At 39.5% G+C, this 23,102-nt stretch overlaps 3 protein-coding genes and 1 long non-coding RNA gene across 6 annotated transcripts in view; 1 reads left to right on the top strand and 3 right to left on the bottom strand.

Moving 5' to 3' along the window:
* LOC146521387 (uncharacterized) overlaps positions 1-12,740 on the top strand; it is a 208,346-nt gene extending 195,606 nt beyond the window's left edge. Inside the window, exons 2-3 of the long non-coding RNA XR_014873388.1 lie at positions 11,534-12,063; positions 12,623-12,740. This is a non-coding gene — a long non-coding RNA (uncharacterized LOC146521387). The remainder of the gene's footprint in view (positions 1-11,533; positions 12,064-12,622) is intronic.
* The window catches only part of LOC146521399 (coxsackievirus and adenovirus receptor homolog), a 113,894-nt gene that overhangs the window by 15,311 nt on the left and 75,481 nt on the right, over positions 1-23,102 (bottom strand). The window contains exons 1-2 of one of the 2 annotated variants that reach the window (XM_085155214.1): positions 5,945-6,262; positions 3,742-4,083 (exon numbers count right to left, since the gene is read on the bottom strand). The exons of the other annotated variant lie outside the window; for it this stretch is intronic. Of the exons in view, the coding sequence (XP_085011340.1) occupies positions 3,742-3,958 (217 nt within the window). The 5' untranslated portion in view covers positions 3,959-4,083; positions 5,945-6,262. Of the gene's footprint in view, positions 1-3,741; positions 4,084-5,944; positions 6,263-23,102 lie in introns of those variants that run through there. 2 annotated transcript variants of the gene reach the window in all.
* On the bottom strand, positions 13,540-15,305 carry LOC146521401 (uncharacterized). Its single transcript, XM_085155368.1, has 3 exons — positions 14,641-15,305; positions 13,975-14,064; positions 13,540-13,799 (listed from the first exon to the last, which is right to left on the bottom strand). Exons 1-3 carry the CDS (start codon positions 14,765-14,767, stop codon positions 13,540-13,542), a joined length of 477 nt encoding a protein of 158 aa, XP_085011494.1. The 5' UTR covers positions 14,768-15,305.
* On the bottom strand, positions 17,807-21,490 carry LOC146521402 (low affinity immunoglobulin gamma Fc region receptor II-like). 2 transcript variants are annotated; one of them, XM_085155118.1, is made up of 6 exons: positions 20,997-21,490; positions 20,672-20,917; positions 20,391-20,585; positions 20,216-20,305; positions 18,628-18,714; positions 17,807-18,072 (listed from the first exon to the last, which is right to left on the bottom strand). In XM_085155118.1, exons 1-6 carry the CDS (start codon positions 21,349-21,351, stop codon positions 18,041-18,043), a joined length of 1,005 nt encoding a protein of 334 aa, XP_085011244.1. In that variant the 5' UTR covers positions 21,352-21,490; the 3' UTR covers positions 17,807-18,040. The 2 variants fall into 2 exon arrangements, with proteins under 2 accessions (XP_085011244.1, XP_085011245.1); XM_085155119.1 differs by having other exon boundaries at positions 20,391-20,522; positions 20,997-21,485.

A 23,102-nucleotide genomic window follows, 5' to 3' on the forward strand; every position in this document is an offset into this window, starting at 1 on the left:
TGGAATCATGTATGATTTTTGTTCCACTTCTCACGTGTGCACCACTTTGTGTTGGTCTTTCACGTGGAATTCCAGTAACATTGATTCATGTTCGTGGCTGTAATGTGACAAAATGTGGAAAAGTTCAAGGGGGCCGAATACTTTTGCAAACCATACAGTCACTTAGAATTGCTGCTTCCAGCTTTCTGGTGGTTTCCAGCTGCTGGGAGTCCCCCCTCCAATCGTAGAGTGTCACCAAGAGATTTTCTTCTAAATGTCCCGAAGAAAGCTGCACATGTTGTTTCATGTTTCATTTGACACAGTGACAAAAACAAAGCTGAGAAAATCCAGATTTCCATACATCCTGAAAAACACGTTATTCACATCTCCTTTCGTGCATGACTGCTAGAGATCATTTGATTTTAAAATGTTGGTTTTGTTATCAAAACGTGTTTGCACAGGTAGTTTCAAGATTTAAAAAAAAAAAACAAGTAAAAAAGCCCAAAAGAAATAGGAGTGCACAGAGCAAGACAGCGGGGATTCATTTTCTGTAAATGAAGAAGACATCACATCACTGAGAGGAACGATGAAGGAAATATGTCTGCAATGTCTGCTCAGTAAGTAAAAACCTCTTAAGGTTACCTAAAGTTTATTTTTACAGATTTTTTGAATGTTGATTGATGACAGATGAAAGAAAATGACATAAGCAAAGAAGTGAAACAGTATTTCAAGAAAGTTTAAAACACAAAGAAGACACATTTAAGCTGTGAAGAGGAAGTTTGAGCATCTTACACAAAAAAAGTTGTGAAAAACTGAATTTAGCAATTTAGTGATTTTAAAAACAGAACTGGACTGTGGAAATCCATTTACTATTACTTGTGAGGTATTTTACTCAATGCATTCAAAAGGTCTACAGCTCAAAAAAGTAGAACTATATTAACAAAAATGAAAAAATCTTGCCGATTTAACAATAATACAGAAATTCCTCCATCCTCAGATGAAGATCAAGACTGCTTGTTTGTGCTCAGGAGCAAAAACATTAAAATGTCTACATTCAACATAAGCAGCATTCATTAACAAAACATAAAAATCTAAATAATAATCTGTACCACAAAGGTAGATATTAGACTACAATGACTTCTGTTACTGGTTCTGCTGGTGAGACAATGTTTTCAACACATAATCTTTGTCCACAACCAAAAATGGAAAGATTAAAGGATGCATGTGTTTGATGAACTGCAGTGGCGCTGTTCTTTCACTGCAGACACCTGCAAAAGAACAGAGTCACCCCCTACTGGCCATTAGAAGGAATGCAGGTTTAACATTAGCTTTAGCTTCTCCTTTCAGGCCCATGTGTTTCTATGTTCTATGTTTGCAGCTCTACACATTTATAGACATGCTGCAGCAAGGCTTCTGACAAAAACATCGAAATACTCTCATGTAACACCGTTGCTTATACAGCTGCACTGGCTCCCCGTTGAATTCAGAGTCCATTTTAAGATTCTGGTTCTGACATTTAAGGCTCTTCAAGAACAAGCACCAGCATACATCATTGAACTTTTACAGCCCTTTTCAGTATACAAGACTGAAAACCAAGGGTGATAGAGCTTTTGCCACTGTGGCCGCCAGACTGTGGATCTCTCTTCCTCAGAACTTCTGCAGACTCAGTGATTACTTTTAAAAAACAGCTAAAAACACGTCTTTTTAAAATTGCATTTTGTTAACTTTTGACTGTTTTTGTTTTTTACCTTGTAAAGCACTTTGTGATCTTTTATCTAGAAATGTGCTATATAAATAAAATTTTACTTACTTACTAGGGTTGCCTGTTACAGTACTGTTTTTCATTATTATGTTAGGATCTTTTAAATAATAAGAAAACAGCAAAGTGAGTTTTTTTTTATTTTTTTTAAGATAAACAAAATACACCTCTTTTTTATCTTTTAGTGCTGCAGTTTATTGTCTGGATGAAAACAGAATACATGCTGGTTGGGCAGAAAGGCTTAGAAAAGGATCTCAACACAGTGCACAACATGAACACGACACATAAGCTTTTAAATGTTTTTATAACTGTCTAAATACAGCAAATATATAAGTGATAATAGTTTTGATACCAAGTGAAATGACATATTATCCAATATGTTAAAATAAAAACATTAATAAAGACTGACAGAGTAACAGATGCAATATTAAGCCTCAGTCATTAATAAAAATTCAATATAAAAGATTAAAAAAGATACATAATATCTGAACAGCTCTTGTTTAGGTCATGGAAGGATCTCTGCATGAGGATCAGTTTGTGCCATCCAAACCTCACACAACAAGTTTGATCTTACAAACAGCTGCTGAAACAAAAATGTTCGCTGGCTCGATAATTACTATTACATTTCATATACAGTACACAGAAGCAAAATTACTGAGATTATATAAAACGGATACATGAAAATACTGAAGACGAACAAACACTGTAGTTCACAGAGAGAACGGAGAATGAACAGGTTTGATGATAATCACAGAAATGTGATGTAACTGGTGCAGATTTCTGCTCTCTGCTGTGTTTTTGGCAAACAGGTTTTGCTATACTGTGGAAACTTCAGGAGGTGACGGTCTGACTCTGGTGGGAGTGGGTTTGATTTGTTTTGAGGGGTTTTTACTGTTTGTTCTTTTAAAGGTGGGTCCAAAAGGTGCTTCATTTAACATGTGTCTTTGGATATTTCAGTGTGTTCACATGTGATTTTATGATTTTTGTGTTAGTGTTTTAGTTATAGTTAGTGATTTCAAAACTGTTAAGATCTGCCGTGGTCATTGCGGATTGAAATGTTTGTTTTAGCGTCTTGGTTTTCTGTCCCTCAGTTACAGCCAGTGCTCGGTGTTCCAAAGTAATTAAAGTAATCACAGTGCATTTTTCTGTAAATCAGTAATGTAACATGTGACCGTACTAAATTCAGTAATTACATTATTTCTTGTTATTACAAGGGGGTCTTTAATCTGCGCTCATGTTGGACAGACAGAAGCGAACACAAAAATTCATGTTCTTTTTGTCATGAGAACTTGCGCTACACTCAGCTGATTTCATCTTATCCTCAATTTATCCTCAGGTTTATATTTTTAACTGATCATTTTTAGACAATGAGTTCCAGGTCATTTTGCAGAGTAATGCAAAACAGATGACAGATGACTTTCTTTGGTATGAAATCAAGGAAAGATGATGACTAATGTGTAGTATATTACTTTTTTGAGTAGCCCAATAATGATTACAGGATATTAGCCAAGACTTAGGTTAGGGCTGGTAGGGGAATGAATGGTGAAGTAAATATGTCTGCTGCTGTTTGCCTCAGGTTATTCTTATTTTACGGTTGTAATGTTAATTGTGAACATGTTTGATTGACGTTTAGCATCATGCATTTTTGCCTATTGTTTCTTTGTTTCTATTTCTCCAACAACACAGAAAACATCACTAAATCAGTCTGATGTTTCAAACAGCTGCTGATCAACAGCAGGCCTGTGTGAGACATGACTCTGTGTCTTTTTATGTTTTATGTGGATCAAAAACCAACAACAAGAAGCACAGCAGAAACACTCAGAACAACTATCAGTCCAACAGGTCCAACCCCTGGGTGTCCTCCTGTCTGACCTGCAGGTGAGAAACAGGTGTGAGGTGTCAGCTCTACAAAGTCTCATCAACAACATCTTTAGAAACAAACATCAACAACCAGGAAGCAGCTTCACCTCTGATCACACACACACTCAACTCTACTCACTCACCTGGAGGATCAACTCTGAGGTCGATGATGCTGATGAGCTTCAAAGGTTGTTTGACTCCCTGGACGACATGGCACTCATATGTTCCGTTATCAGCAGTCGTCACATCCTTCAGAATCAGAGACACGTCTCCATTCTTCATCTGTCTGTCCTGCAGATCCACCCGGTTCTCAAAAGATGGATGCTGCTCATCTGGGACAAATTGCTGATCCCGGTACATCAAGACATAATGTCCATTCAGGTCACGTCTGCTCCACTTCACCACTATGATGGGTTTGTTATTGTTTGCAGCTCGACATGATAGAGTAACGTCCTGTCCAGACTCAGCTGTGATAATCGTCTGGTCTGAGAAGAGAAAACAAAGAGCAGAGAGGCATGAGTGATTCTTGGTTCAGACTCTTAGAAAAAGAACAATTTCATGGATACAGTCTCTTTAAAAGAGCTGCTGTAACAGGCTGCCGCAAATGGGGGGCGCTGGAAGTAATCAAATTAGTGATTCAAATTAGTAATTACACTTTATGATTGCAAAGGTTGTCAATTCTTCACATTTCCTTAAGCCGTATGTCAACTGGGTCCATTACCGTGTTGCCTTCTAAGCAAGTCATTAAATTGGATGACCAACTGTAGTGTCTAATAGTGTCTCTGATAATGACAGAAAATAATACTAAAAGGCATTTGTATTTGCTACTGTTTGTATAGTTATTTTAAGTGGTGCTTGAGCACCTCCAAAAAGGGTCAAAACTCGCCAGAACAGAACGGTTTAAAGTTTCAAATTATGATTGTTCACTTCTACAGCAGCCAATCAGAGTGGAGAGAACCCCCCAAAACACCACTGAACTCTGCAAAAGTGGACCACACACACACACACACACAGGCAATTGCATTCATTATTGTTTAAAAGAAAGAATATGTATGAAATAATATGAAATGCTGTGTTACAGATGTCATGTTTCCCAGACGTAATATACAAGAATAAGCAAAGTGGTTATATAATATAAAATCAGTGCTAAAGTGATCAAATCATAATCACAAAACAACATTTTTAATCATTAACAAATATTAAATACATTATAAATTGTTACATGATGATTGCTTTAGAATGTAACTGCCATTTCTTATCAGCTGACACGTGACGAGACAAAGACAGACCAAACATGAAAAAGGGAGAAAAATGCAAAGCAAACAAGAACCAATGAATGAGAATTTAAGTAACAGAATTCAGGCTCTAAAAACCTAAACATTAGAATCTCAGAATTCCCAAAGAAGGAATAACAACAATCCAAACAAGCTTGGATCCAAAGAAGTTACCATAATCATGTAACTTTTATCGTAGGTAGCGATCGTGGTAGCTCTACACATGGAAGATAATAGAGAAAACGGAGAAGGGAGAAAATAACTCATAGATCAATAGATTAATGTAAACATGTACAGAATTACCGGTCAGCATCAAGATGGTGGAAAAAAACAACGTGGTCCAAAGTGTTGGAGCCATTTCCGTGTTGGAAATGTCCGAGGATTTTGCTATTTTCAATAAGTTACAGATAACCCAAGTTAAAACCCAATGAGATTATTTTAATTTAAAAGTTTAAATGCAAGTTTTAATAAAACTCACTGACTAAGAGAGCAGACAGAGATCTTAGGAAAAACAGTGATTTGTGATGTGCTGTGATTTGTTGAGATGATGAGGAGGAGTGGCATATTTACGAGTTGCTTCCGGGACGTAAATATTTTAAACAGATTTTAAACAGAATCTTTTCTGTTTAAAATAATATTTTCTGTTTAAAATCTGTTAAATGAATGATTTGTAGGACTTTATTCCTTGTTTTAGAGGCTGGACTGTAGGGTAAAAAATAATTGCATGGGCAATAAGAAAGGAGGTGACATATAAAGCAGGTCTGAGTGTTTCACAGGTTCTGTTCTCAAATGATGTCCACAGAACAACACAAACATAACCAAACTCATCCATCAAACTGGAGGTTCAAACCTAGTTCAACATATCTACCATGTATGCAGATCAATACCATTTAATGCTTTAAACACAAACAGTGTCACTTTATCCTGGATTCTGTAATGCACAGTGAGACAGTGCAAGGCTGCTGTGATCTCTCTTTTTTGTCCCAGTCAGTAATCTGGCATTTGGCTAATGACTGTAGTATGCATTGCATTGCAGGGGTCCAGTTTACATGTGAAAAGGCTTAACCCTTACCGAAAACATTGCAGTCTGGTGATTGTTCTAAAGGCTGAAAGACGTCACTGTTGTTCTGCGGGCGTCTCTGAAACCATCAAGCACTCTTCTGCTCATCAGGAAGGAAAAAATATCCACAAAGAAAAACAGTGTAAGGTCAGTGTACACCTGTCTGCTTTTTTAGGTATTAAGAGAAAACTCATATTTTGTTCCAGTCAAGCAAAGCAATCAATAAAAAGGTAAAAAGTTCATAAATTCAAAATTAAAAAAATAAAACAAGTTTCAAATCTACTGGTAAAGTGGTCTTTACCACATTACCTTACACCCACAAATGCACCTGTACTTCCCTGTAAACCTGTTTTAATGACATGAAGCTTTGTGAAATCACAGTAGAAACCAGTTTTCATTGTTGTTCCACCTTGAAAACTGGTTGTTCCATCTGTTCCAAAGAAAGATTTTCATTTGATGCCAAATAAAAGAAGTGAACAAAAAGACGAGACAGAGTGCAGCAGCTGCTGACTGCAAACATTATTAATGCTCTTTTTTTATTATTGAAGCTCTCAGACACAGTGAAAGCATGAACCTGTTTACTGCTACTGCTCCACTACGTCCAGCGGGCTTAAAGCAGATTTCAAACAGTGATCACAGGAGTGGGCCGTGGTCTCTGCTGCTGTAAATAACACATTATGATTAAGGCTTTTTTAGAGCAGGGTGTTACTTCTTAGCCAAAAAATGATAACCCTTGTTAAAACTCAACTTTAAATATTTTTTTGTATTTACCTCATTTGGACACTTCTTGATTTGTTGCTTGATACATGAAACCTAATATTCGTAAAAGGTTGTGCTTTCTTTTGCACATGACTGCACATGAATACTTACGAGCACAAACATGCACAAGAGAGATGTTAGACTGACACATAACGGTCAGAGGATCCTGGAATTTCACCCAAGGGACTGAGTCGATTAAACACACAAAAGACTGCACTGCAGTCATTTTTATTTAAGGCTAGGCTAAATGTTGTATTTGTGGCAAATCATTCACAGAAACAGTACAATAATTCTGATATGCATATATATTTACTCATTTTTTTAATTTTCAGTGTTTTTGGTGGAAAAATTTAAAGAGACGTATGGCACACAGACACACACACATCTTTGCATGACTTGCTTAGCTGCCAGGTTTCTGGATGATTCAGAATATCCTGACGTAAAGTGACAGCCCCGCCCTGAGCCTGTCCCTGCAAGCTCACTGTGCCACCGCTCCTCTGCAGCAGGCCAGAGACCACATCACCCCACAACATGTTTCAACATTTCAGAGACTAACATGTTGGGACTGGTTAGCATTGCCTCTTACATATAAGATTATTCTCTGCTGTATCAGAAGCAGCTTCAATTCAATTTAAGCTTTGAATGAGGTGAGACAGAATTTAAGGTTAAAATGCTGCAGAAACATGATAAAAGCAACAGAATGATAACACTGAAACTGTAACCAATCAAATCACTTGAAATGGGAGGAAAAAAAAGAAGTAACTGATAAAACCTCAGAGTCAAAGACACAAAGTATAAAAAAATATATATGTTGTGATTAAATTCATGTAACCAGCTATCAATGTTTCAGTGAAGACAGCTGCTAAATGTGTTTTCATTCCCAGTCAAATCACTGATATGTTCCCAGTGAACCTGATTATTGTGAAATGTTCCTCCAGCCCTTTCTTTTTAGTACCACTTACTTTTCTAGCCTTTTTTGTCCACTTCCCAACGTTTTGAGACATTTTATGACGTTTAAGTTAAACTTTTCTCAGCTTAAACATTTGAAATGTTTTCTATGTTCTGTTGTTTCAGATTCCGATTTTTAGAGGGAGTGACATCATGTCTACATGTTCCTTCCTGTTTTTAAAATGAACAGCCCCTTGCTGAAACACCACCTAACATAAAATGGGCACACCTCACCCTCAAGGAAGAAAATATGACGCTACTCCTTCTGATTGGCTGTTGATGATTTGATATTTTGATGAAACTGTGCATGATATGAGTGATGATGTCATCTTCCCATCATCAGCCTCTAAACAATTAACAATGGTATATGAGATTTAAAACATGTGGTTATCCTAAATGGGCTTTCATCAAATCAGCAAAGATGCACAGAAAAGAAGGTCAGACACCAACTAGTGGGGCACTATGTTAAAGATAGAGACATGAAAACAGTAGCCCCCCCCATTTTATTTTCTGCTCAAAGACACTGTCTTTTGGTAAGGCCACTGTTAATGTCAGTTTTACTGTTGTATAAGTTCCACCGCCAGCAGAGGGAGCTCGGTGTCGTACGCATCGGTAGCTGCCTCTTCACTAGAAGAAGTAGAGTCAGTAGTGAAGAGGCAGTGTACGGCCCGCGCGCGCCGAAAGAACTGATTAATCTGTCATTTTTCTGTTTTACAGGTAAGATGGATGGTTGATAATATAAAACTGATGTTATAAAAGTTTGTTATGTTTTGCACAATAAGAAAAAATTAAAATTGTTGTATGATCTGCTCACTACGAGCAAATGCTGTAGAAATACGTAAAGAAAAACATTTATTTGAAAGGGATCTACTTTAATAACTACAACTAATAAGACAGGTTCATAAATAGATTAAAGCAGTTGTAAAAATAAGATAAAACTGCAATGAGAGTTCACTAAGTTATTCTTGCATACAGTAAAATGCATTTTTGTGATTTAAGCAGTTTATAAAAGTGGTATGTGAATATTAAACTGTATAAGTTTGGAAAAAGTAATGTTATCTGCACTAGAAGAAGTAGTGTCAGTAGTAAAGAGGCAGCGTATGGCCCGCGTGCCAAAAAGAACGAATTAATCTGAAATATTTCTGTTTGTACAGTTTTCTGTGAAAAATAAATTTGCGGAAGGATCCGAAGGACAAACAGAACAATGTTGACATCCCCCTATGTAGCTAGTTTATCAGAGAAACTCAGGAGAGTCTTCTCCAAACACGACATCCCAGTGTACTTCAGACCCAGCCACACACTCAGAGACAAAAACTGGTTCATCCCAAAGACAAAACTCCTAAACACAAACTATAGCACCAAATGTGGGTAGATATATAGTGTCAGTATGATAGAGAACCTCAATATTATCTGAATTTAGAAATTAGAGGTAGTCCAGGTATGTATGTCTTTAAAACATTCATGCAGTTTAACTGATTGTTCTGTGTTATCTGGGTTTATGAGAAGATAAATCTGCATAGCAATGAAAAAGTATACAGTATTAAAATTATTACCTAAGCAAAACATGTATAATGTAAATAGTATTTGCCTTTGAACAGAACGATGTTGAACTCCGTGACTAAATTCTGTGTGTGAATAAGGCTCCCTATTTATCTGCACAAACTGAAATCAGATATGATAAAGTTTGGATAGCAAAAGATGGGAACAGTATGTAATCCTCAAAATAGCTGATGCATTCTCTCGCATCCTTCCATGCATTTGTTTTTTCACTAGTTCTTTTTCCCCTTGAGTTGAGGGATAGTTGCAATCCCTCAACTCAAGGTGAGTACAGGTCATTTCAGTCTAACACAAAAAGACGTGTTAGAATGACATTCACATGCACATCCACACCTACAGCCATACACCATGTATATAGTTTCACTCACATATATGTATACATACATAAATTGCTCTAAGCTTTTAAGTTTACCTAACATGTCTTTGGATTTTAGACAAAAACCTACACAGACACTAACCACTGCACCTCTGTAACATGTTTGCTATTGAATATAATTTGGAAATCTTTGCAACCTTTCTCAGCGCGTTAACGTCAACGCGTTAGCGTGGTTAGTTAATGCATTAATGAGCTAACGGGTTGACACCGTGCAGCCCCGCGCATGGGGTGATCTGCAATTACTGCTAACGGAGATTTGCTGTGTTAACGCGTATACGTCATTTCAACAAGATTACCGCTGACAGCACTACTATTAATACAATGCTTTTACCATTACTAACAAGTGTTTCTATAACGTGTTACCAGTCTTCAGCACACAGATGGTTGAAGTTGTTTTCATCTTACCGGGAGCTAAGGGGCAAAAAAGTTGCACGAGTGCTCCTGATTGGCTGAGGAAGAGTAAAGTAGTCATGGTAAAACAACCAAAGGTAGACTTGGGCGTGTGTTCACATACAAACAGATATGCACAGTGAGAGGACATAAACGACAAGACATACAGAGACACAGTCATGGAAAGCCCAGATAATACCAAGGTAGCATTTTTTTTAAGTGAAAGTCTCTGACAGATACCAGATACCGCCAACAGCTGTTACTGTTGTGTGGAAGAAAATACTTGTTCAGTCATAGTTATCTGAAGTTTTGACAGTTTGACTCAATTAATTTGCATTACCTTCCTCAAAAAGCATAATTTTATTTTATACTTAGTAGCCTGTTAATATGCAATCAATGTCAAAAGTTCTAAAATATTGTGTTTTATTGTTGTACTATTACAAATGTAGAAATAATCCTATCTACAGTTATAAAATTTGATCTGATTGGTGTCTTGTTTAAAATTATCACACATTAACATTTGAATAGCTTAGATTAGTGTACAGTGTTTCCTGTTAGCTGCTTATGTTAATTGCCCGTTTATTTCAAATACATATTCAGTTTCACAATAAACAATCTTCAAGTATATTTAGTAATTTGCATTTTAGTATTTCCTTTATTTAAAGTTCCATTTCGAACCCAAACCCTGTTCCTTTTTTGTAGAACTAACTTGTAACTATAACTAATTACTTCTACAAAGTTACTTGCCCACCACTTGCACAATTACTGGCGCAATTGTATTCACTAACTTTAGACTAACAAAATAAACTTCACATAATCACTGTGATTGTGTGCACTGACAATATTATGAGAATACTCACAATATTAAATTATGTGTAAATGTTTCCACTACTCTTAAATAACACTTTGTATTTTTAAAAATAAGAGTGAGTAGACTGAGAGAGGTCAAGTGGCTCAAGGAAGAGGTCTCACAACAGCAATGTGACCAGTATCTCAGCTAGAGGAAAAGGAGATTTTAGAAGTGGGCAAGCTGAGTAGTCTTGGCAGGTAGAGTTCCAAAGTGGGAGGAGAGCAATGGTGGAGTGTGGGCAAGCCAATCTTACATGTAAGTACTTCCCTTTACAGATATTGAGGGGAGACTCAGGTAAAATTGGTAGGTAGTGCCGCTAAAGTTCCTCAAAAGAACTGGGACCCAAGAGAACTGTTCAGTTTCAGTTCTGGTGTGACAAACAGGTTTTGGATGGGAATCTGGGACAGGCAGGTCAGTGAAAACCAACTACACCTGAGACTTAGAGAGACAAGTTTTCAAAGTGAAAGTGAGAGAGAGAAAAGGAGACAAAAACCCCAACTCTACCAGCATCATCACAGGAACAGGTTTGCTTCATAAAACCACTGAGCTCATGTGCTCTAAGTTCAGATAGGAGCCAGATCTATGAGACTGTACCTCAGAAGTTTCTATTGTAAGTACTAGACAGACATCAGAATCCTTTTACTATCATTACACATCAGATGTTCAGCAAACCTACAAGTTAAATGCCTCATCTCATTGCATGTTAAATATCTTATCTAAGATGTTATTCTTAAAACTAACGGTGTGTTCACACCGAACGCGATGGACGCGAACAAAAACGCCCCAAACGCCCCTAATTTGACGCGTGCACATTCGCGTCTCAACGCGTGTCCAAGAAAAATCCATCGCGCTTCAAAATATGATATTTTGACGCGCGTGAACCGGAAATGTGGGAGGGATGTGGGAGGAAGTTGTGCCAGACCGGTATCTTTGCAAGATGGCAGCTGTCGAGTTAGCGCTTGAAGAGAGAGTCTCCCTTCTCTATATACTGTGGAGAGCAGAGCAGCGGCGTAAAAGACGCCCTCGCCGTACCTGGGTCCATCAGGTCCTCCAGAGGCGTGAGCAGTTTGGTGAGTTTCACCATTTGCTCCAGGAGCTGCGCCTGGATGACGGCCGATTTCAGCGATATCACCGTCTTTCACTCGGCCAGTTTGAGGACCTGCTTTCCCGGGTCGGTCCCAGAATCGCCCGCCTAGACACCAACTACAGGCGCTCAATCCCACCTGCAGAGCGCCTGTCCATCTGCCTGAGGTTAGTAAAAGTATTTAATACGGTAGTCCTTTATTGATACCTGTGCTAATATATGCTAAACTATCCATTTATACACTGCTAACGTGGATGTGCTATGCTAACAGTGAATGCTCGGTTTTTACTGAAAGCAAACTGTGGTACGGAGACGACTGTTTATAATATTTCTAGTGATACTCAGAAGGTCTCATCAAGTCCCGATTTAATTCGATTTATGCTGTTATCAGTGTTTGCAATGATAGCATGGCTGTGGTGTCATATCAATGTATGCGCTCGGTGTTTGCTGATATCAAACTGTAGCATTAGGACCACTGAGTTAACCTTTGTAGTGATACTCACTCCTTTTTATTTAGACCTGGTTTAATTCTGGGATAGTTGAATATTTGTATATAATCACCGCAGACTGTTTTAGATTATATCTAATATATATCATGTAATTATCCTTATAATTACAAAAGGTTTTATGTAAGATTTATGTTTTGCAATTTGTAATTTTGGAATTTCAATAATGTATTTTGTAACTGCAGTACACATAATACTCATTTTAAACAATTTTGTCCAGGTTCCTTGCCAGCAAACAACTCCTCCAGAGAGGCTGTCCTGGTGAGGGAGAAATTCATGGCTCACTTCTCGGCGGAGGGAGCTGTGTCTTGGCAACCAAAGGAGTAGCCTGTTTGAAGTCCGAGTGACTTCCCCACAACGGCTCTTTTAAGAGCCACCCACAAACCTCTAAAGAGTGTTCCTGTCCTTTTAATTTTTTCTTAATAAATGGAGCTCTACTCCAAAATAAACTAACCTCTTTTTACTCTCTTAAGTAACTTGTCTTCACTATGTTCCTATATACAGTGTGGTGCAAAAGTTTGGGCAACCTTATTAATAGTCATTATTTTCCTGTATGAATCACTGTTACAATGAAAAATGTCAGTTAAATATATCATATAGGAGACACACACATTCATATACACTAAATATTTATTTCATTTCTCTTTTTTTGTGTCGCCAATTTATGCACCTGCTTGATTTAAACACTTATTGCACACTTTCTGTAAACTGCATTTCACTTCTCAAATATCACTGTGTGTGTCTCCTATATGATATATTTAACTGACTATTTTTATTGTGACAACCAGTGATTTGTACAAGAAAATAATTACTTTTCACAATGTTGCCCAAACTTTTGCATCCCACTGTATTAGTATGTTTTGTCATTAGTATAATATGAAATAAATTCTACTTGTGTCAAGTCGGGTGCCAATATTTGCTGTGTAGTAGAACAGAGACATTTGTCATTATAAATGTTTATTTGAAAAAATATAAATTCATTAACAAAAACATTTATCATAAATATATGAAATGTAACTATTTACAGAGAGACAGGAATAAAAAGGACCCAGCTTGGAGTGGAAGAGCCTCAGGGAGAAGGAGGAGAAAAATAAGAACGTTGTTTCTGCCCTGGAGAGCTGCTGCCTCATCAGAAAACTACTGATCATTAGGGTCCAATGTTTCCAAATTTAACACAGCTGTGCTGTTTTCAAAAACTAATTTATAAATTTGAAATTTCACGAATTCTCGTGTCTGAGGCGGCATGCTCTCCAGAGCAGGAACAAGGCCGAGGAGGAAATGTTCAGTTGGAGACGGGCGTGGCCTCTTTAGGGACTCCAGGATGGCCAGCTCCACCGCCGATGGACCGTCCTGGGACCCGTCCCTCGCCCGCCTTCGAGCTGTCCTCCTCTGTGGGCCTGTAAAACACAGCACAAAACAACACAAAGTAATGAGAAGGCTGCTACTAGATTTTCATTTTCAAAATTGAAAAAAAAAACCCAGGATATAAACTGATTGGTTGTAGATATTTAGTAAAGGTGATCACAAGGGAATTCAAGCAAGTAAAAAGCTGTCAGTGCTTGATGTTCATACCTGTGGGTGCAGCAGCAGGAGTGGAGGGACCAGGGACTGGAGAGCCAGGAGAAGAGACAGCTGAGGACTCTGCTGCATGATTACTTGACTCTATCAAGACAATATTAGATGTTAACAGGTTGAAGACAATAGTCATAGAGAATATTATATTATTATATACTTATATACTTATTATTATATACAGTGGTCTCTCATTTATTGCATCACATGAACAGTAGTCACAGTTCTCACAAGTTGATTCTCAAAGTGCAAACCTTTGTCGATTTTAAAACGTAAAAGTATTATGCCGCGCTTTTTCTCCGTCTGCGGCGCCACTTTTGTGCGCCTTTTTTGCTCCCGGTGCAGGTGTCTATTTCCGAATGAGGGTCATAGTTATGAGTGTTTTTGTGCTGTTTTTTTCTATTGGACGTGATGGTTATCAAAACCAAACATGATAAGTTTGGCAAGCGCAGGAGACACGACATGGAGGAGATTTGTCATTTGGGCTGCAGAATGCAATGCGCATTGTTGAAAGCTGTACGGTGCAATAAAAAAAATCAGCGAAAAGGCGAGGCAGTGACGGATGAACAGCGGGACTACTGAATACTGTTTATTAATAAACAAAATATGTTCCTCTATGACAACATGCATAAATTAACTGCCTACATTAATTCATTGTAAACATACCTTCTGACTGACACTCCCCTGCTGCCTCTTCGGGCTGTCCCTGGTCCTCGGGGGAGAAGTTCTCCACGGTCCGCACCATATTGCCGCTTGTCTCCCGCGGGGTGAGGAAGGGGTCCAGAAACCCCATGACCGCGAAGAACTTCCATCTTCTCCCCGATCCTGCTGCAGACCCACTCCTCTTCTCCTTCTCTGCCTTCTTCTCCTCATTATATGTGTCCCTGAGGCTCTTCCACTTTCTCCTGCAGATGTCCTCTGAATAAACGCATTATCTTGTTAGCGGAAAGGTATTTGTACATCAGTGGGAAAATAGCGGGACAGTAGGCGGGCTTGCTAGCTTTTGCGCGGGTTCATCGGGTCAGTCTGAAAATTAAAAAGAAGGAATGAACTTACCAGGTTGCCTGATCTCCTCACTTATGTGTCTCCAAGCTAGGTCCTTTTTATTCCTGTCTCGGTAAAAGTAGTAGCTAGCATCGTACAGCTCCGGGTGATTAGCCACGGCACTGATTAGCTTTTCCTCCATACTGAATGAAGAATGAAGGGCTTTGGCTGGATCTGCCCCTTTGACCTAGGTCAGAGCCACGTCACCAGGCTCCTGATTGGTTGTCGCGGCGCGATTTGACGCTGGAGTTCAGATTTTTCCAACTCGAGCGGTAGACGCGAAACGCGCGTATGCACAAAATGCAACACAAAAACTCACGCGCGTGGTTTTATTCGCGAGTCAAACGCGCCAGACGCGCTACACTGACGCGCGTTTCACGAGTTTTGGCGTTTTCGCGACGCAAATCTGCTTCCGAATTTTCGCGGGACCCGCAATCGCGCGTCATCGCGCTTTTCCATTGACTTTACATGTAAACCTGACGCTCTATTCGCGTCCATCGCGTTCGGTGTGAACACACCGTTAGTCTTATCAGTGTCAACACTTCTTCATGTGTTTACAGTGCAACTCTTGTTTTTTAATTTCCTGTCATTGCTTAAGGACTTTGACTGAGAAAAATAAATTAAAAAAAGCTCTCTGTAGTCATTGTTCTGACCATCTTTTGAGCACATTTTGTTCTTCAGTCTGAAGGAATTTATCTTTTCTTCAACTTTCAATACTCTAAAAGCAGATGTTAAATACGATCCTGAGTCACTCCCAGGACATGAGATGTAGAATAGCTCCTGTTTGCTGTTTTGAACCTTTGCTGCCCTGATATAATACCCAGTTTAACCAGTAGATGGAAGCAGACTTTAAATGTCGTTCATGTCGAGCTTTGTTTTAACAGGCTATGAGCCAGTCTGAGTCACGTGTTGATAAGTTTGTAGTTTATGAGACATTGAAACACTTCAGTTCTCTGAATGAATAAATCTAAATTATGTTGGTTTTGGCTATACCAGTTAAAATTTTCAGCTTGTAATTCCAAAAGATTAATTAAAACCCAAGAAATCCCTATTCAAAAAGCTGCTATGAGGGATATATATATATATATATATATATATATATATATATATATATATATATATATATATATATATAAATATATATGGTTCTTTTGACAAGACTAAAGTAATTTGTATTTACTGTCAATGTGAACTGAATTACCACCGTAGTACGTCCAGTCTCAAATACCACTTGCTAGCCAAGCACACAACTAACGCAGAGAGCCCTCCTACCTCTTGCCAAAGGCAGACCAAGCTGGATAGCTTTCAAAGGAGACGTCTGGATCTGGAATTCTACAACCAACAAACTTTCAACAGCCATAACAAAATGGGTGGCTACAGCTTGCAGGCTAATTAACATGTCCCTGTTTGGATCCCACTTAGATGGGAATATGTTTGTTGAGCCTTAACTGTCTAATGGTAAATTAAACAGTTACATTTTGTGGGAGTATATGCTCAAGCTCAAGCACATTTTTGAGCATTCAGTACCTTTAAGGTTTTTCTGAAGAGTGTTTTGGACTTTTCATTGTTTTGAAAAACCTGTGATTAATTTGCCATTAATCTTGAGTTAACTATTGATAATTAACTATTGATTCCTGAAAACTTGTCAGCTGGTCATGCATTTATCCAAAATAGAGAAACAGATTTTTTCCTTCACATTCAGCAGGGAAATGCCTCTCAAATTTGCACTTTCCAACATGATTTGTGCTTAACCAAGTCATTTCTTTGTCTAACTTGCTAGCACTCGTGCAAGTTTGCGTCTGTTTTTTCCACCAAACTTATACGCAGTCTATGGAAAGTTGTTATTTTAGACCATTCACAATTGATTTCTCTTACGAATCTGTTTACTAGGTCCATCTTCTATTTTGTCTCTTGCTAGACAATTGGGTTTTCTCATTGTTCTGCGTGTATTCTGCCTGGGCATCCAAGTACTACCCTTAGAATTGAACTGGGAGAGATAGTCAGGTTGCTTCGAAAAATTTCCAGGTTCTCCTGGGGGATCCTAAGATCCTCCACTTTGCTGAAGTAACTTCTGCAGATATTCTCTCGATTGGCAATGAACTGTCCTCACCTATCCATTTATGAAAGTTTAATGGATTTGTCATATTCAAATGAATATTTTATAGCAGAACTGTGATAGTTTCTGAAACTCCTATTTAGGTTCTAAGTAAAATGCAACCTGACCCTAAAAACTAAGTCATACCCAACCAGCAGACAACTTTTAGAGGTCAAACGTGTCATTCACAAGGCAGATGTAACACCCATTTATACCAGTAGATGGGAGAAGACTTTAAATGTAAATCATGCCCATTCCAAGCTACACTTAGGTTATCAGACCGGCCTCTTTACTGGTTTAGGGGCTATTACCCAGAGCAAGGTATAGTCTGAGTCATATGTTCTGCATTTTATCAGAAACTGAAACATTTTCAGCTCTTTTGAGAAGCTGCTACAAGAAAAGTTTTAGGATTTTTGCAATGTTAGCTGCTGCTGGTTGGTTTCTGGGTGAAATAGTCTTAAACACACATCTTGTATTGAAGCATTCCTTTGAAGATTACAGCTAGGGCCATGCTGGTTTCAGTCTGCATTGTTTTTTTTTTTCCACTGAAGGCAGGCATCTGTCACTTAGCCGGAATGAAGTCAACTTTTTCATGTGAAATTGTTGTGAAACCCACTTAACCAGGTGAGAAAACCAAAGTAAGATCAAAACTTTATTGATCTTCATAAAACTGAACACCAAACACAAATAAATATAAACATCAATAAATACATATGTAAATATTTATATTGTTCCTGAAGATTATGGAGGAAGAAACAATTTTGAAAATAGGATGAGTTTTTTTAGTGACAAAAACACAGGAAATATGAAAATCAAGTGGAGGTACTGTGGTCTGAGGTGCTGCAGGGAGCAGTTAGAGACGAGCAGTGTGTATCAATGGTTGGACTGGTGGTTGATGATGTCCATCCAAAGTAGTTTCACTACACATCACTTCACTGAAGCGTAGATAACGTCTGACTCTGGTTTAAAGTGTGAACACAAACACAGATCAAACAGAAGTAAATATGATTCTGTCCCTCACACACAGTCCTGACTTTGCTGGAAACCACATCAGCTGCAAATCACAATGTGAATCTCTTGTGCAAATGTTCTGCTTCCTTATTTGAGTTTGCTATTGTGAGTGCTAAAGTGCATTCTTCCTAAAAAGCACTGTTACACTTAATGCAAATATCTTAATGGGATAGAGTAATCATAACTGGGACTTCAGCCAAATATTCATGAATTTGGATGTTTCACACCTCGTCCACTCACAGCAGGTGGCAGCTGGCCGGATTAGACAAATGGACGAAGCTAAATAATAAGGACCGTATTCTACTAATGAGTGCTCTTAATTTGCACTGCAGCAGGAAGTAGCTTGGAAGCATAAATAGAAAATAGAACTGTTAGGTTTGTTTTAAAATTAAATTAAAGAACTATTAAAATCGTCACCCTCTAACTGAGCTTTTGACTCACATGCATTGCACATAGATGAAATGAAATGTCTGCCTAAAGATGAAGATAAAGAAAAGCTGTACCTGTGGTCGTCTTTGGGCTGATGGTTGTTTGTCCATAACTGCCAGGTTTTTTTCTCACTATTGAGTAAACTAAAGCTGAATCATCCTCTGCAAAATAAAGCACAAAAAAGGGCAAAAAATGTTATTTATGATTATGTAGCTTCATGCAAAGATGAAATAATGATCTTTATATATCTTTTAGAAATAGCAGCAGGTTTTCAAAGTTTTTTTTATCCACTTCTTAAGATCATAGCTGTGAACCACCAAAGAACTGGTGGGTGTTCGTGTGAAAGGAGAACATGGGCGACCACAAAGCCTTTTTTGATGCAGGCTGATGCACTTTACCACGGAGGACAAAGCAAACATTTTCTCGTAATGAACGCTATTGTTAGCTGAAGCAGGGCACTCTGTGGTTAGAATCGGCATCAGACTGAAGCTAACTGAAATCAAAAACAGGAAGCTGCTGCTGGGGTTTCAAATGCAGAAAAGAAAGCCTGAAAAGAAACAAAGAACTGTGTCAAAGGAAATTTGTTCTGTTGAGTTAAACTCTCAAATGTATCCTGCTCATCCTGCAAAAACGTTGTGCGTGCACTGAGGAGCACAAGGTAGCAAACTGACCTTGAGGTGACTTTTGTTGTAAACTGGCAGTGGTATAAATAATTCACCTGAAATTGAATCTTTGTCTAATCTGAGCTGCATTTTGGTTTATTTAAATTTGGACTTCTATTCCTCTAAAGCACTGCCGATGTTCTCTGGGCAAAAAATGGACTAAAAGTCACAACACGCCCAGTCTGTAAATTTTGTTGAGGCCAGATGAGGTTAAAAGGAAACTGGTGATGTTAATATTTGAACCAAAGTCCTGAAGGCTCTGGATGCAATGGGGCTGTTGTAATTGACATACCACCCACATACCACTGTTTGGACATCGGGAACAGTCACTATGAATTAGTAGCATTAGGTGATGATCTCACGTTTCAAATCCAAGACACAGAGTGTATTTTATTTTCAGAAGGCTCACATTCCTTACCCTCCCTAAAAAGGTCAATGCCAGGAATACTGACAAGTCCACCCATTAATCAAACCTTGGATAAAACAAAAAACAGTTCAGCCTACATCCTGGTCATGGAAAACTGGATGGGCTCTACATCCGCTCTGGGATAAAAGTGTGCAAGATAGTTAGCCCAGTTAGTTGTGTTTTTTTTTTTTTTTTGAATTTGGAGAATACTTTCAGCCAAGACGGATGTCCTGTTGGCGGCACTTCAGAGGTCTCAGACCTGCTGTTGTGGATAGTTTATGGGTCAATCAGAAAGTAATGTATTACATATCCTACGTTACTTATGTTCAAAGTAGCGTACTAGGTTACTTAAGTGCTCACTGAAGAAAGTACTTCATTAAACTACTTGGTACTCCCTAAAATAACCTGAAATGCATTGTCTAATAATTAGCAGTTAGCAATACAAACCTACAGTCACAAACATTGATATAAATCCCTATTATCCCATGACAAGCTCTGGTTCTCTGCTGTTTTGCCGGCATCACAACCAGTGGGTCACATCAGGGCTGTTGTTTACAAAAGAAAAAACCCACCAAACATGAGCATCATTATTACCTGTGCTTTCTTGTGTTCCTTCTGCTTGACTGTTTGATATTTTGATTTCACTCTCTGCGATGCCATCTTCGGCTGCCATATCTTGATATGCTGAAATGTAAGAGTACTGTATTTACTGTAAATGTTCTAAAAAACAAAACAAAAAACAACAACATTTGAATCTAAGGAAACTGACCTTCAGGTTTCCTGTGAAGACATAGTCTCATCAGCAGAGCCAGTAACACCAGTAGAACCAAAACACAGACTGATGACAACACAGGAATTACAGGATGAAAGAGTGATGGAGGAAGACTGATGGAGGTGGAACCTGGAGCAGAGGTGGATGTAGGTGGATGTGTGGATGTAGGTGGAGGTGTGGTGGTGTGTTTCCCTAAAATTAAGCAAACACAGTCATTAAGTTGTCGTCACATTGTGAATGTTGAAAGCTGCAGAAACACAGACAGCTGAGTGTGTCACCTGTGACAGTGATCCAGCTGGATGGAGACTCTCCATGACCGCTGATGTTACACTTGTAGAGGCCTTCATCAGACCTGGAAACATGCTGGATGGTCATGTGACCTGTAGGCTGCTTCCTGATGAGGGAGCCATCTTTATAGAAAGCAGCTGGGAGGTTGGAGGGAGTGGTCTTTGTTTTACAGAGCAGAGTGACGTCATCTCCCTCCATCACAGGGAGGACAGGACTCTGCAGGATCACTGATCCACCTCAACACAGAGACAAACTACAGCATTTCATCCATTTACACACAGCTTCATCAACACTAACTCCACACACTCAGCTTACCAGTGACTGTCAGCTTAACCATGTTACTGATGGGACCCTCTCTGGACTCACACCAGTAAACTCCACTGTCTCGTTCAACGATGTAACTGATGTCACAGGAAGAGTTAAATGATGTTCCCCACCCATCTCCACACTGACTGGTGTTTCCTTTGCTTGTGTTTCTCCTCAGAGTCCATCCAGCAGAGCTGTCGTCCTCCTCACAGCTCAGAGACACAAAGTCTCCTTTAAAGATCTGAGAGCTGCTGGGACTCACAGTCAGATGAGCTGTGAGGGTTAAAATGAAAAACTGATGATTAAATATACATTTGACAAATATGATGTTACACTGAAATAATTGCTTTCCAGAATAATTCATTTAGTTCGTTTAATGTGTGAGAATTCAATCAGGTCATATCAGTGAGCATTTCTCAGGTTTAAAATGTGACAGAAGAAGGTTACTGACCTTGGTTTGTTGTGCAGCTCAGCAGTGAGATCAGAACTAATGAGAAATGATACTCAGGTTGATTTGAGGTGAACATAAAGAACAACTCCAAACAAACAGCTGACAAACACACAAACTCGTCTCTAACTCTGCTACTAACAGCATGTTTGTATATCATTTGGACGTTTCTTTCTCTCTGATATATCTTGGCGGAAATCTACACAGCAACTATGCTGGAAAGATAGCTGTATCCACTGCAGTATTAAACTTCTGGCTCCTCCTTTATTCAGAAGAGGTCACCACAGCAGGTACCTCCAGATGTTTTATTTGGTAAAGTTTTACACCAGATGTCCTCCCTGATGTAAGGTCAAAGAAATCTGTTTAACTTCCCAGGAAGCCACGAATTATTTACTTGTAAAGCAAACCTGTTAACCACCACACTGTAAAACCATCACCAATACAGCTAATGACATTTTCCAAAGCTTCGAGCAGAGATAACTCAGTAGGTAGAGTGTTTGCCCCATGATTGGAAGATCGGGGTTCAAATCCACTGAACGGCTACCCTGAGGTATCCCTGAGGACGTTACCGTCTGTACACACTGCTCCCTGGGTGCTGGATTGGTGGCTGCCCACTGTTTGAATGGGTTAAATGCAGAGGACTAATTTCCTATGGGATTATTAAAGTATGCATCTTTGAATTCTGTTTTTATTAACTTTACCCATTACTGGGCGGTGCTGCTGCTGTGGGCCCCGGTCCGGATGGGCCTGGGCCCCCTTGCCCTGGTGGGTTCCAGAGTGTGGGGGTGCCTACTGGGGTCAGTGGGGGCCGCTTGCCCCTCCCTTTCTTCCCTCCCCATCCTCAGCTGCCTCCCTATTCCCGCTCTACCACACCCACCCACACACGCAGGGCTTGGGGTGCAGGTATGTTACCAGGGTGTTACCAGGGGAGGCACTCCCCCTCTGTCCCCTTCTGGCCGCCTGTGCCTCAATTTTATTCTGCAACCCAGACATCCACATTACTCACACTCTCACATAACACATACATATAGGGCCTTGGGGGTGGGCACGTTTTACAGCATCCAGAGGATGGTCGGTGTATTCCAACCAACCTCTGGCACTGGTGCCCTACCCTCAATTTTAAATGCATATAGACACTGAGGGTTTTCGGGAGGAGCCGTGCTGCTCTCTGGCAGGAAGCACCATGCTCTCCTGTGTTTTAAATGCACTTTAGAACAGCACACAGCAACACTACGTATGAGCGGGTGGAGGGAGGTTTGGGGTCTTCACTCACCCCGGTTCTGTTAACCGTCAGGGCTGGGGGGCTGGGAGGAGGTGCTGGCCGTCAGATTGGGGTCTGGGATGCGGGGCCTCCCTGCTACTGCAGATAAGGAGGCGGTCCGCTTGCCTCCACCTCAGAGAGAAGGGTTACATCTCCTGGGTCTAGGTGCGGCTTGCCCCTCTGGGGGCGGGGGTACCTGGACCTGGGATATAGAGTATGTTTGGGGAGTGTAACTGTCTGTGCAGTGTCTATTTGTGTCTGTCTACACGTTGGGTGAGTGCCGAGTATTTGGTTGTGTATATGGGGTGGGAATGCACGTTTGTGTCTGCGTGCGCCTGTTCGTCTGTGTCTATATGTCAGGTTGGGTCTTAGACTCAACCTCTCTGGGTACATCTCAGGCCCTCCA

Source organism: Neolamprologus multifasciatus, chromosome 3, assembly GCF_963576455.1.
Source record: "Neolamprologus multifasciatus chromosome 3, fNeoMul1.2, whole genome shotgun sequence".
Classification (NCBI taxonomy): Eukaryota; Metazoa; Chordata; class Actinopteri; order Cichliformes; family Cichlidae; genus Neolamprologus; species Neolamprologus multifasciatus.

Coding starts and splice junctions, on each gene's coding strand:
- LOC146521401 (XM_085155368.1), bottom strand. CDS start 14,767: ATGGGGTTTCTGGACCCCTTCCTCACCCCGCGGGAGACAAGCGGCAAT. Junction 14,065..14,640: donor AGGGGAGTGTCAGTCAGAAG/GTATGTTTACAA, acceptor TTGTCTTGATAG/AGTCAAGTAATCATGCAGCA. Junction 13,800..13,974: donor TCCTGCTGCTGCACCCACAG/GTATGAACATCA, acceptor TGTGTTTTACAG/GCCCACAGAGGAGGACAGCT.
- LOC146521402 (XM_085155118.1), bottom strand. CDS start 21,351: ATGAATTATTCTGGAAAGCAATTATTTCAGTGTAACATCATATTTGTC. Junction 18,715..20,215: donor AGGAACACAAGAAAGCACAG/GTAATAATGATG, acceptor TTTATTTTGCAG/AGGATGATTCAGCTTTAGTT. Junction 18,073..18,627: donor CAGCCCAAAGACGACCACAG/GTACAGCTTTTC, acceptor ACTTTAAACCAG/AGTCAGACGTTATCTACGCT.